At 35.9% G+C, this 14017-nt stretch overlaps 1 protein-coding gene across 1 annotated transcript in view; it reads left to right on the top strand.

The window, feature by feature from the left end:
• TMEM38B (transmembrane protein 38B) overlaps nt 1-14017 on the top strand; it is a 70540-nt gene that overhangs the window by 39711 nt on the left and 16812 nt on the right. The window contains exons 3-5 of the mRNA XM_082404188.1: nt 2593-2777; nt 3600-3687; nt 9350-9467. Coding sequence (XP_082260314.1) covers nt 2593-2777; nt 3600-3687; nt 9350-9467 — 391 coding nt within the window. The remainder of the gene's footprint in view (nt 1-2592; nt 2778-3599; nt 3688-9349; nt 9468-14017) is intronic.

The following is a 14017-nucleotide window of genomic DNA, read 5'->3' on the forward strand; positions in this document are numbered from 1 at the left end:
GTTCACATCTTTGAAAGTTCGCAACTTGAAGGTTCAGATGTAGGGGACTTACTGTATCTGATTGATGCAATAAAGACTTATTTATTAGCAATAGCAATAATTACAAATTTTAGACCATATGCCATAATGTCACATAGTTGAATATAAAAAGTCCAAGATTGGGACTTCCCTGGTGGTCCAGTGGTTAAGACTCTGTGCTTCCACTGCAGGGGGCACGGGGTTTAACCCTAGTTGGAGAACTAAGATCCCGCATGCCCCGTGACACAGCCAAAAAAAAAAAAAAGAAGTCCAAGATTGCTCTTGTAATAGTGTAGCCTTTTAACTCATGTTGAAGATAGTCTTGGTGTAGAGAATGAAAATGGGGTCGTTTGTATTATTTTTGTTTTGTTGTTTTTTTGTTTGAGTATTTTGAGCATTCATTGCTGCTAAAGTGAAACCAGATCTCCCTGTCTTAATCTAATCTAGAGTGGATACCAAAATATTTTTATTTTATTTAAAAATACATTTAAAAATTGCTTAGGCGTAACTCTTTTTTTTTGCCCCTGGCACCTAGCCAACTTCCTGGAAATTTGTTCCATATTTGAAGAGAGACTTGTATAGGGGCTTTCAAAATGTTATATGAACATTAAAGATTTTATATAATACCAGTCATTTTTGAAAAGCTTTTTACTACTTTTAGATAATTTATTCCTTTGTCTCAAACTCTTTAATTATCAAATGATTCTTTGATTTGATATATTTTGTTTTGCCTCCTGCTAATTTTTTAACTGCTAATAAATGATTTAACTCAAGTCTACTGTTTTTTAAAAAATACATTTATTTATTTATTTATTTATTTTTGGCTGCATAGGGTCTTCATTGCTGCGCATGGGCTTTCTCTAGTTGTGCCGAGCAGTGGCTGGCTACTCTTCGTTGTGGTGCATGGGCTTCTCATTGTGGTGGCTTCTCTTGTTGCGGAGCACAGCCTCTAGGCCCGCAGGCTTCAGTAGTTGTGGCATGTGGGCTCAGTAGTTGTGGCTCGTGGGCTCTAGAGTGCAGGCTCAGTAGTTGTGGCACATAGGTTTAGTTTCTCTGTGGCATGTGGGATCTTCCCGGACCAGTGCTCGAACCCGTGTCCCCTGCATTGGCAGGCGGATTCTTAACCACTGTGCCACCAGGGAAGTCCAGGGCTACTTTTTATTATGCTGAGTTTCAGGGGGTAACAAGATGAATGATTCCTGCCATCTAAGGACTGTTATAATATGAGTATTATAGCCTTTATATATTATAAAGAAAAATGTCTAAAGAGCTATGTTGAAGTATAGGAACCAATTGTTTTAGTTGTACAGAACCATCAGAATTTAGTCTGAACTGAGAATATTAACTAAAACAAAACTCCCAAAGTCAATGTATATGGTAGTATTTAAGTGGCATCTTGAAGAATAGGAAGGAATTGGTAAGTGGAGTTGAAGAAGAGAGGGTGCTTCAGGCTGAACAAACCATTTCATCTTATATTGGGTCTCTGAAGCAGTGTTTTGGCAAACAGGATTTCATATTCCATGAATACTTTTAGGAATTCGGACTTTATGAGCCATGAATTACGATAAGGTTAACAACTTCTTTTAGAAGAGATAGAGTACTTCTTTCTTGCAGTGTATTCTGTATCAAGATAAATGTTCTGCTTTAAGCACAAAATTGTCTGCAAGAGAGTATTTTAGGAATGGGGGGAAAAAGTACTGTGTTTTCCAATCAACACTACTGTTAAATTGTTGAACAGGTGTTTAGAACAAATGAGCCTTCAAAAAATAATTCACCTGAGGAGGAGTGAATTATTCTTAAACTAACGTCACAACTTAATTGGTCAAAACTTAAACTTACTCAACTAAATTGAAGAACAAGCTTCATATTCTTTTAGCCATATGAAAATAAGTTTTTCCTTAACATGAGTGAATCTGTCTCCTTGAGAGCAATGACCTTTCTCTGTATAGGTTGCAGTTTATGCACAAAGGGGCACAGGTGAAGATGTAAGTGGGGTTGAAATGGTGTCCCTTGCTCAGCTACTAAGGTCCCTTTTCTAATTCCTTTTCCAAAGACAACACACTCTACCTAGAGAAGCCCCAAACCAGAAGTGATTATACACTTGCTTAATTTTGTTGGTGGATTCAGCACTTAGCTTCTAGACTAGTGTAGTCACAAATTAGGAACTCAGTGAATACGTTTTGCATTTATAGAGTACTCAGAAGTACAAAATTTATATTCCCCTTTAATTATGACTTTTTGGCAGATTATTTTATGTGCTTCATGTGATTTTAAAAAATTGACTTTGGGACTTCCCTGGTGGTCTAGTGGTTAACATTCTGTGCTTCCCCTGCAGGGGGCACGGGTTTGATCCCTGGTCAGAGAACTAAGATCCCACATGCTGCACAGAGTAGCCAAAAAAAAAAAAAAAATTGACTTTACCCAATCTGTGGTCTTCTTGCAGGCAAATTCCATGTTTATATGGATAATTCCATGTGTTGTGTTTTATCAAATTGTTACTGCTGATATTCTGGATTTTTATTTTTGTTCTTCTGATTCCACTCATGTATTAAAATATTTAAATTTTAATTTCAGGTATATGATTTTTTTTTGCCCCTGTGACCTTGTTTCCCAGGGATATTCATTCCTACCTGTTCAACTCTTGGCTGCGGGAATGAAGGAAGTGACCAGAACTTGGAAAATAGTAGGTGGAGTCACCCATGCTAATAGCTATTACAAAAATGGCTGGATAGTCATGATAGCTATTGGATGGGCCCGAGGTAATATTAACAATATGTGTTCATAAATACTCTGTTATTGGTGTACTACAACTACTGAACAATTCTCTAGTTAAGTTAATGGGGACCACATACTTTAATAACGGTCTGTTTTTGGAAGATGGAAGCCTTGTTTCTGTTGGCTGGTAAAGTTAATTCAAAACTGGCACTATTCACTAGTACTAGTCATCAGCCATTCTTTTGAGCCTGATTGTCTTAAAAATAGCATATTTATTATTGGTTTGATTAGCAGCCATAACCAGAGGGATTCATAGTTAATTAAGGTGTAGACACCATCATAAATAAAACAAGTTTACATAAAAAATTATGTGGCACGTGTAATTAAAAAACTTTGCTCTGTTTTTTATTTTTTTCTCGCTTTTTTCATCCTGAATAACCTGAAATAGTAAATGTGATTGATTATGGGTTCATGTTCACTCTGCATTACCTACCTTTATTGTATGTTGGAACTGAATAAATTTCTCAATCTATTGTTACAGTGTACTGCACCTAAAACTAAAATCAGAAAAGGAAATGATAAAGCAGAGGAGTTTACTTTTTCAGGTCAGAAACAAACCTCTAGCCACATCTCTGTCTGAGGCCCCAATTTTAACCTTAATTGTAGTACAATAGACAGTTACCATGAAAGAATTGTAATTGTCTCTGTATCATAAATGTACAAGGCAACATTTTTCTCCCTCCCAAGAATCATATTTTGGAGATCCTCTTGGAATTTTAAGTCAAAAGATAGAATTATGGCTTTATTTCATATATTTTCTCAAGAAAATTTGGTTAAGTATTCTTGTTTTATCTTGTTCTTTTTAGGTGCAGGTGGTAGCATTATCACGAATTTTGAGCAGTTGGTAAAAGGCTGTTGGAAACCAGAAGCTGATGAATGGCTGAAGATGTCCTAGTGAGTTGGTATAGACTGTACTGAGACTTGGCCTTTTATCCTTAGATCTTACCAATTTATTTTAAAAAACATTTTGGGATCTCTAAATGTGGGTGAAACAAACAAACAAATAAATAAAAGGATAATGGGAAGAAAACCAGGAAACCTAAGTTTTTCAAGAAGTCTGCTCTCTTAAATGTAGCTTTTAAAATAAATATTGATTCCTTTTTCTGTGGGTTCCTCCTCTTAGAAAATAAAACCAAACAAAAACTGTAGAACTGTGGGAAGAGTGTGTATTTATGGAACAAGAACTACATAGGAACAGAATTCTCTGGAATCAATTGCAGGCTCTTGGCATTTTCATTAATTTTCACCCAGATTTCAAATTATTCATAGTTCCTGGTAGTAAAATGTCAAGCTTATGGTAACAGTCAATACGTTATCATAAAGCCCTGTTAGTTGCTTTAAAAGTGAGAGTTGAATTTAACTATTGGGTTGGCCAAAAAGTGCCTTCGGTTTTTAAGTTAAAAAAACAGACACTTTTTTCATTTTTACCAAGAACTTTATTGAACAATGTATTCACCCTTTTGTTCCATTACCTTCTGCCATTTTTCAGGCAATTTCGTAATTTCATCTTCCAAAAACTTTTTATGTTTTTGAGCAAAGAACTGTTCCAGGTGCCTTTTACAGTCTTCCAGGGAATTGAAATTTTTTTCCATTAAAAGAATTTTGTAAAGACCGAAGTAAATGGAAATTCGAAGGTGCAATGTCTGGTGAATACGGCAGATGAATCAGAACTTCCCAGCCAAGCTGTAACAGTTTTTGCCTGGTCATCAAAGAAACATGCGGTCTTGCGTTATCCTGATGGAAGATTATGCATTTTCTGTTGATTAATTCTGGACACTTTTCATCTAGTGCTGCTCTCAGTTGGTCTAATTGGGAGCAGTACTTCTTGGAATTAATCTTTTGGTTTTCCGGAAGGAGCTCATAATAGAGGACTCCCTTCCAATCCCACCATATACACAACATCAGCTTCTTTGGATGAAGATTGGCCTTTGGTGTGGTTGGTGGTGGTTTATTTCACTTGCCCCACGATCTCTTCTGTTCCACATTATTGTACAGTATCCACTTTTCATCGCCCGTCACAATATGTTTTACAAATGGAACATTTTCATTACGTTTAGTAGAGAATTGCCTGCGGAAATAAGGTCAAAAAGGTTTTTTTCACTTAACTTATGTGGAACCCAAACACCAAAGCAATTAACATAACCAAGCTGGTGCAAATGATTTTCAGCACTTGATTTGGATATTTTGAGTATGTCAGCTGTCTCCGGCATGGTGTAATGTTGATTGTTCTCAGTTAATGTTTCGATTTGGTCTCTATCAACTTCAACTGGTCTGCCCGACTGTGGAGCATCATCCAGCGAGAAATCTCCAGCACGAAACTTCATGGTCCACTTTTGACATGTTCAGTCAGTCACAGCACCTTCTCCATATACTGCACAAATCTTTTTTTGTGTTTCAGTTGCGTTTTACCTATCTTGAAATAATAAAGCATAATATGCCGAAAACGTTGCTTTTTTTCTTCCACCTTCAATGTTAAAATGGCTACACAAAAATTCACTAATTTTCATAAGTCTTTTTTTAACTGCACGCTGATGTGACAGCTGTCACATACAATCTAACAAAATTGTTTCGAATGAAGTTAAAGACAATTAAGTGCTACTAGAGCCATCTGCGGAAGAAACTGAACAAACCTTTTGGCCAACCCAATACATAATAAAAATAAGAAAAAGATTAGAGGAAATAACCCATTCTATGCTTGTACGATGCAGACTACCTTTTGCACTCATTTAAGAGAATCTAATCATTAGGTGTTCTCTAAAGACACCGACCCAGTCTTAAATAAGTCACAAATGTATCCCTGATGCACCTGAAAATGAAATAGAGAAATACAGTTACTATTCCCGCAATTCAATAAAGAAAGCCTTAGGATTTAGTGGCCATAATAAGCAAGGTGAGGAAGTCTTCATGTGAAAATAAACTCATTAGAATGGATTAAAAATGAAGGTTGAGAAGCAGTATGAATGATGAAGTATATGTTTGAGTGAACCAGTAGATTTCAGGATGTTTACCTTGGAATGTACCCCTTAAAGCTTGAATGAGGTAGTTTAGAAATAGAACAAAGGAGCTTTGATCGATAATAAGTTATAAATAAAGCATTAATGTTATTCAGGGGAAATTTTTCTCATTTCAAGTATGTGCTTTGAAACGTCTTCCATGAAACATTTCTTGGGACTGTAAAACTGAAATCGAATTGTGATTCTCCTGTGTTCAGAACCTTGCAGTGACTCCCCAGATGGCCCATGAGACCCTCCAAGATCTGTGTCTCTCCCGCACCTAATTTGCTCTGACTTCAGCTCTTACTGTTCTCTCCCTTGCTCACTGCACTCTGTCCTTGAGCAAGCCAGGTGTTGTCTGGTTTAAAACTAAGTTCTCTCTCTGCCTAGAATCTGTTTCCTCAGGTGGCCAACTCCCTTATCTACTTTGCTCAAAGGATTTTCTCAAAGCTTGCCTTCTCATTGAGGGCTACCGCTTAAAATTACACTTCCCTCTATTTCTCCCACAGCATTTATCATATTTTATAATTTACTTATTCATTATGTTTATTTTTCTCTCCCTTTGGCTTTCCTCCATGCTTCAAAGAATACAAGAAGCAAAGTATAGGGATTTTGTCTTTTTTGATTGCTCTTATATCCTAAACACCTATCACATAGTAGACAGTAAATATTATGTGAATGAATGAATGATTAACAATTTGTCAGGTGAGATCATTGGGATCCATTATGATATTTTGTGTATGCATATATATATATATGTTTTCATATATTTATTACCAAATACTTTTGCATAGTGGAAAAAGCCTGTATGGTCTTAGAGAATACATACATTGTAATAAACAGAATGTTGGTAAAAATATGAATGTTAGAGTTGCTGGTGAGGTCTTCGAGGAATTGAGGAACATGATACTGGAAACTGGAAGAAAGGTGATTTAGTTATATGTGCTGCAGTTGTGTGGAAATCATAATCTGTAAGCATTGAACTTGGATATTCAGTTGAGTTTCAGAAGCAAAGTGTTGGCGATCTGAGCTGGTTTCTTCTTGCTTCTTACAGTGAAGTGTGAGAGGAAAGAGTTGAATGGAGGGAATAACTGCTAAACAAAGAAACCAAGACTTGATGATTTGGGAAATTCTCAGCCTATCCAGATTGCAAAAGATGATACAATTAGGAGAGTCATTCTTAGGAAAAGCCTGCTGTGGAGAGAAAGTTAAGGGTGTGGCTGGACAACTTTTGCTAGTGTTAAAGGAGATTAGGCGTGTGATTCATGGATCCATTCAGCTATCATAGCAGAAGCCTGGAATAGAGATGAGATTATCCAGGAAAGATCTGTGAAGAACCATCTTGACTGATGGCGTGGATCCCCTGTGTCATGCATAGGAAACCCAAAAGATTTTTGAAAGTGTTGTATCAGCAGAAACACTGCCAGGTTGGACTGAAAGGGACAGAGACAAGATGAAATAGAAGAAGTCAGACTCCCAAAATTCTACAGGTAGAAACAGGCTGATAAAATTTTTAGCTGTCGATATGTACTACCATTCAAGGAAAAGGAAGAATGGCTTTAAGGTGGGAGCTGCGGGCCTAGAAACCTGAGGCCAGACCTGAGGCTGGAGTCACAGGTGCAAAAGCCAGAGCCATGAATGCAGAGATTAGAGCTGTAAACTCAGAGGATGGAGCCTCAGGCCACAGAAGATTATTCCTGGGTTTGGAAACCTACCGGAATTTGCCCTGCTGGATTTTGAAATTGCATAGGACTGTGATCACTTTCTTCCTTCCGTTTTCTCCCTTTTGGCGTGGGAGTGCCTGTAGCTGTTACCTATGCTTATTCCACCATTGTATTTTGGAAGCAGATAGCTTATTTACTAGGTTCACAGGAAACTAATATAATAAGTATAAGAATTTTCTGAATGCATTCTGATCTTCGTAACCAATCTCATTGACTTTTTCCTAAATCCCAGGCCTGCTCCAATCCCCTGCTTCAATTTATTGTTTACAAAATCCGTGCTCCTCAGATTCATTGCTTCTGAATTTATGCTCTAAGAGAACACAATCCAAAGTAGAATATGTGTATGCTAAGATGCCCATGATGAGGCACTATGGTTCAGAAACCAAACTATTAGAAACAGAGTGGCAAAAGGACATTAAGACAGTGTCTTAATGGAATTAACTATTTATTTTTTATCGCATCCTTTTAAAAGTCAGTTTGGTGTACATTTTATGATACAGTTGTACATGTACATAATTTATAAAGTAATTGATATATATTAAGGAGTGTCTTAAAACACTTTTACCACTAGAGATGCACAGTCAAAAAGTTTGTGGACCACTGTTCTAAAACAGGAATGCTGCCCAGTTATTGGTAGGCAAGATCCAAACCCCTGTTACCCAAACCTAAGTGTTTTGAACTCAATCCTTAGCTTGTACTGATTAAACAAACTACTTTTTTTTCATAAAGTGGTTTATAGGGGCTTTTAAATTTGTCATATTTTATACTATGGCATTCTAAGAGTTTATTATTTATCTTTTTCTAGTTTTAAGCATAAAGAGCTAGAAGATGATCTGTTACTGAGATATACTTTATGTGGCAAATATATGACATGAAAGTAGTGCTTGTTATATGTTAATAGATAAACATCTTATTAAAGACTTTAAATTTTAATATATTGGCTAATGCTAATATTTTGTGCTGGAGTTAGCTAAGTTATGTGCTGGAGCTGGCTCACACTGTTTTATGAGAGCCATTCCACACAGCAGCCTGAAGTGGGCTGTGGGAGTACAGTTGGTCCTCTGTATCCATGGTTTCTGCATCTGTGGATTAACCAACTGTGGATCAAAACTATTAGAAAGAAAATTCCAGAAAGTTCCAGAAAGCAAACCTTGAATTTGCCATGTACTGATAACTGTTTACATAGTACTTATACTGTAATTACAACTATTTACATAGCATTTACATTATATTAGGTATTGTAAATAATCGAGATGATTTAAAGTATGTGGGAGGATGTGCATAGGTTATATGCAAATACTACATCATTTTATATCGCGGACTTGCGCATCAGTGGATTTTGGTAAGTGTGGGGTTCCTGGAACAAATTCCCTGCGAATACCACGGAGCGACTGTATTTACACCGTGGAAATGAGGCAATGCTGCAAATCAGGGCTTTCTTTTCCATCCCCCATCCCACCCAAGGAGCTTGGTTAGCACTATAAGGTTTTTCAGGGCTAACATCCTTTCCCCAAATCATGCCGTGGAACGTGGGACTTTCAAATCCTTTGTGAAAAAGTGTTATGTGGTCAATTCAGAAATATTATATATAGAAACGTACTCTCTTTATCAGAAAGTCACAGTATGTATGAACATTCTAAACTTTGATACTTTATGCTGTGAAGAAAGGTATTTAACTTTATGTAACTCAGCATTTCCAAAACTTTATATGTACAGAACTCATTTTTGTGTTACATCTATTAATAACTCATTAAATTAATATTTTGAGAATACTGTTTGAGAAATATAGAGATAAATAATATTTATTACTTATTGAGTTAAAATGTGTTTTATTTTCAGCCCTGCCAAGGTAACCCTGCTGGGGTCAGTTATCTTCACATTCCAGCAAACCAAGCATCTGGCAATATCAAGGCATAATCTTATGTTCCTCTATACTATGTTTCTTGTGGTCACAAAGGTAAGAGTTCAAGGTAGCAATAAAGCAGTATTACAAATTCTGTGTAACCAAAATTCTGCATAAGGCAAGTAACGGAAAAATTTATTTTTTATTATAGTCTAAAAATATCAATTTTGGGGAGTTATTCAGCACATCCATGACTTACTGAAACATAGCTCTTCGATGATTCCTCATTTGATTTATGCTGAGGCTATCAGGAAGGATTTGCAGATAACCTTGTAGTATTTACATTGGAGGCCAGAGAGTAGTGGAAATAGCCAAGGCTGATCGGAGACTGCAAAGTGTTGTGTCATTTGTAAAATGAGGTTCTTGGAGTAGATGTTCTCTGAGGTTCCTTTAAACTTTAAAATTTTTATATTTTTATATTAGGACATATTTGTGGTCAGTCCCTTTAATTACTGCTGTCCGGTTGGATGCTTTATCCCTTCTTGAAGTTAGGAAATAGTATAAGATGGTATAAGATCATAGGTTTCAGAGACAGGCAGTCTTAAATTCAAATCCTAGCTTCGCTGTCTAATCCCTGAATAGGCAAGTTACTTAATGTCTCTGAATCCTGATTTTCTCGTCTTCATTGTACCGATTGTTGATATGGTTCGAGATGACGTATACCATTCTATGACTGTGTCCGACACATCTTTTTAAATTATTTATTTATTTTTATTTATTTATTTTTGGCTGTGTTGGGTCTTCGTTGCAGCATGTGGGCTTTTTCTAGTTGCGGCGAGCGGGGCCTGCTCTTGTGGTGCGCGGGCTTCTCATTGGGGTGGCTTCTCTTGTGGAGTGCGGGCTTCAGTAGTTGTGGCACGTGTGCTCAGTAGTTGTGGCTTGCGGGCTGTAGAGCACAGCCTCATTAGTTGTGGCGCACATGCTCAGTAGTTGTGGCGCACAGGCTTAGTTGCTCTGCAGCATGTGGGATCTTCCTGGACCAGGGCTCGAACCCGTGTCCCCTGCATTGGCAGGTGGATTCTTCCCACCAGGGAAGCCCTCTGACACATCTTACGAATTTTATTTCAGCTGTATGATGAGACTAATTCCGATTATTCTTCTTAAAATTTTTATATATTCACTATTCACGAGTAGACAATTGATTTTAAAATATTATTATTTAAGCCTAGAGAAATTTTATAGATGTCTGTATCTCAGCCTAGATATTTTTGGCTAAAAACTTACCTATGAGATGCTTAGAAGGAAAACAGTATATATTATATAAATTTATGTCTTAGAAAGAACCAAATCACTGTAGGGATCATTAGTTTTTATTCCAGTAGTCTCTGCAGTGGAGGTGATCTGTGGTTGTTGTACTTCAGATATCTGAGGCAGAATCTCTTCATATGTGCCGACTTCTTCCAGTCATCAAATTTTGAGCTGCATTTTTTTATAACATTTTTACTGAGATATATTTTACATACCATACAATTCATCCATTGAAAATGTACAATTCAGTGGTCTTTAGTATATTCACAGAGATGTGCAGCTGTTACCACAGTTGATATTAGAACATTTTCATCACCCCAAAATAAACCTCATACCTGTTAGCAGTCACTTCACATTTTCCCTCAGTCCCCTCAACTGTAGATGACCACTGATCTACTTTCTGTCTATAAATTTGCCTATTCTGACATTTCATGTAAGTGGAATCATGCAATATGTGGCCTGTGACCGGTTTCTTTCTGTTGCATGATGTTTTTGATGTTCTTCCATGTTGTAGTATGTATCAGTACGTTATTCCTTTTAATTGCCAAATAATATTCCATTGTATGGGTATACCACATTTTATTTCTCTATCAGTTGATGGAATTTGGGCTGTTTTACCTTTTGGCTAATATGAATAATGAGCTATGAACATTCATGTACACGTTTTTGTGTGGACATATACTACATTCCTCTTGGGTATAGCATATAGGAATGGAATTATTAGATCATATAGTAATTCAACGTTTAATCTTTTGAGGAACTAACAGACTGTTTTCCAAACTGGCTTCATCATTTTACATTCCCACCAGCAATGTATGTGAGAGTTCTAAGTTCACCACATCCTTAACCAATGCATATCTTTCTTATAGCCATCCTAGTGGTTGTGAAGAAGCAATTCATTGTTATTTTGATTTCTATTTCCCTGATGACTAATGATGTTGAGCATTTTTTATGTGCTTGTTGGCCATTTGTATATTTTCTTTGGAAAAATATCTGTTCAGATCATTTGCCCTTTTTTAATCATGGCATTTGTCTTTTTAATGTTGAGTTGTAAGATTTCTTTATGTACTCTGGATACTGGACCCTTATTAGATTTCTGGTTTGTAAATGTTTTCTCCTATTCTGTGAGGTGTCTTTTCACTTTCTTCATAGTGTCCTTGGAAGCACAAAATTTTTAAATTTTGATAAAGTCCAATTTGCATATTTTCTCTTTTGTTGTGTATGCTTCTGGTGTCATATCTAAGAACCCATTGCCAAATCTAAGGTCAAAAAGATTTACCTCTATGTTTCCTTCTAAGAGATTTATAGTTTTAGCTCTTATATTTAGCTCTGTGATCTGTTTTGAGTTAATTTTTGTGTATGGGATATCTAGTTGTTCAAGCACCATTTATTGAAAAGACTGCTCTTTCCCTCATTGAATTGTCTTGGCACCCTTGTAGAAAATCAGTTGACTGTAAATGTAAGAGTTTATTTCTGGACTCTTAGTTTTATTCCATTCATCTGTATGCCTATTTTTACGCTTGTACCATGCTATCTTAATTATTTCAGCTTTGCAGTAAGTTTTGAAATTGGGAACTGTGAGTCTTCCAGGTTTGTTCTTCTTTCTCAGGATTGTTTTGACCACTCTAGGTCACTTGAATTTCCATATGAATTTTAGAATTAACTTGACAATTTCTGCAAAGAAGGCCAGCTTATGTTTTCATAGGGATTACATTGAATCTGCAAATCAGTTTGGGGAGTACTGTCATCTTAACAATATTAAGTCTTATAATCCATCAACATAGATTTAAAAAATTTATTTAGGTCTTCTTTAATTTTTTTCAATGATGTTTTCAGTATATTAAGCCTTAGACTTCTGTTGTTAACTTTATTCCTAAGTATTTTGTTCTTTTTGATGCTATAGTAAATGAGATTGTTTTTTAAATGTTTTATTTTCAGATTGTACCTTGAAAATGTGTAGAAATAAAATTGATTTTTTATATGATCTTGTATATTGTAACCTAGCTGAACTTATTTATTAGCTCTAATAGTTTTTTTTTTTAATGGAGTCCTTAGGGTTTTCTACAAGATCATGTCATTTGCACATAGAAATAATTTTCCTTCTTCCTTTTCAATCTCCATGTCTTTTATCTCATTTTCTTGCCCAGTTGCCCTGTCTAGAACTTCCAGTACAGTGTTGAATAGAAATAGAGAGAATGAACATCCTTATCTTCTTTTTGACCCTAGGGAGAAAGCATTCAGTCTTTTCACTAACAAGTATGATATTAGCTGAGGGTGTTTTATAGATTCCCTTTATCAGATTGAGTAAGTTAGTTCCCTTCTCCTCCTCGTTTGTTGAGTGTTTTTATCATGAAGTAATGTTGGGAGCTATATAATTTTTGAGAGTTTCTAACTTTAATCGTTAAAGAAAATGAATGTGTATTGTGGGTTTAGTTAGATTAACTGGTACTGGTATCTGTTAAATTTTTTGAATTGCAAGGATCAGTTTTTGTTGAAGGCCTAATTTGTGGAATAAAAATGATAGCTTTTCTTACAATTACTGCCAGGCATATAGTTGTTTATTATAGCACCTAAACTTAAATACCATATCGCAAAGTGATAATAAAAAGATATTTTAAAGTAGAATAACATACAGTATTGAACTTTTCTCATAGTATTCCTCAAATCTTCCTAATTAGAATATTATTCCCCTAACATTTTAGAATAATATTCTAATAATTTAGAATAATATTCCCCAGCATTTTACTAAATATCCACCAACTTCTAAACAGAATATTCATTTTTAGCTCATCCTTTTGCCCAGATTCCCTTTAGATTTATACTGATTTTTAAATAGCTTGTGATTTGTTTGAGTAGCTACTATAGTTTTTCATTTCTTAGGTATAAAATGATGAATTGACAGAATATACAGAGAAAAATTTGGCACTAATTATTTTTCTTTACCTTGCTTTTCTTGTATTATTTATATAGTTAGGAAATTTGCATTGTGTGTTTGTTTTGGATAATAATCCAGTGTTTTGACATATACAAAGATGCTAATAAATATGATTTTTCTTTTCAAAGAGAATATCTCCCACAAGTAAGACAAGGGCACAGGTATCTATAATACAAGTATAAAAATAGTAACAGAAAGTAAGTGCCACCAGTATTGCTCGACCTCTAGTATCTCTGTTGTCATCTCACCCACTAGAAGCTGCTCTGTGGTAAAACTCAGGTAGTCTCACTCTTGAAATGTGCAGCCTAGCTATGGACTTGTGGCACCATCCCATGTAGACATGAAGTCTCCTCCCCGCCCCACGCCTGCCTATCTTCCTCCTGACACCCTGCTTGAGGATTCCATTTAGTTTAGCTGCACC

Source organism: Balaenoptera borealis, assembly GCF_965194805.1.
Source record: "Balaenoptera borealis genome assembly, chromosome: 8".
NCBI classification, from domain to species: domain Eukaryota; kingdom Metazoa; phylum Chordata; class Mammalia; order Artiodactyla; family Balaenopteridae; genus Balaenoptera; species Balaenoptera borealis.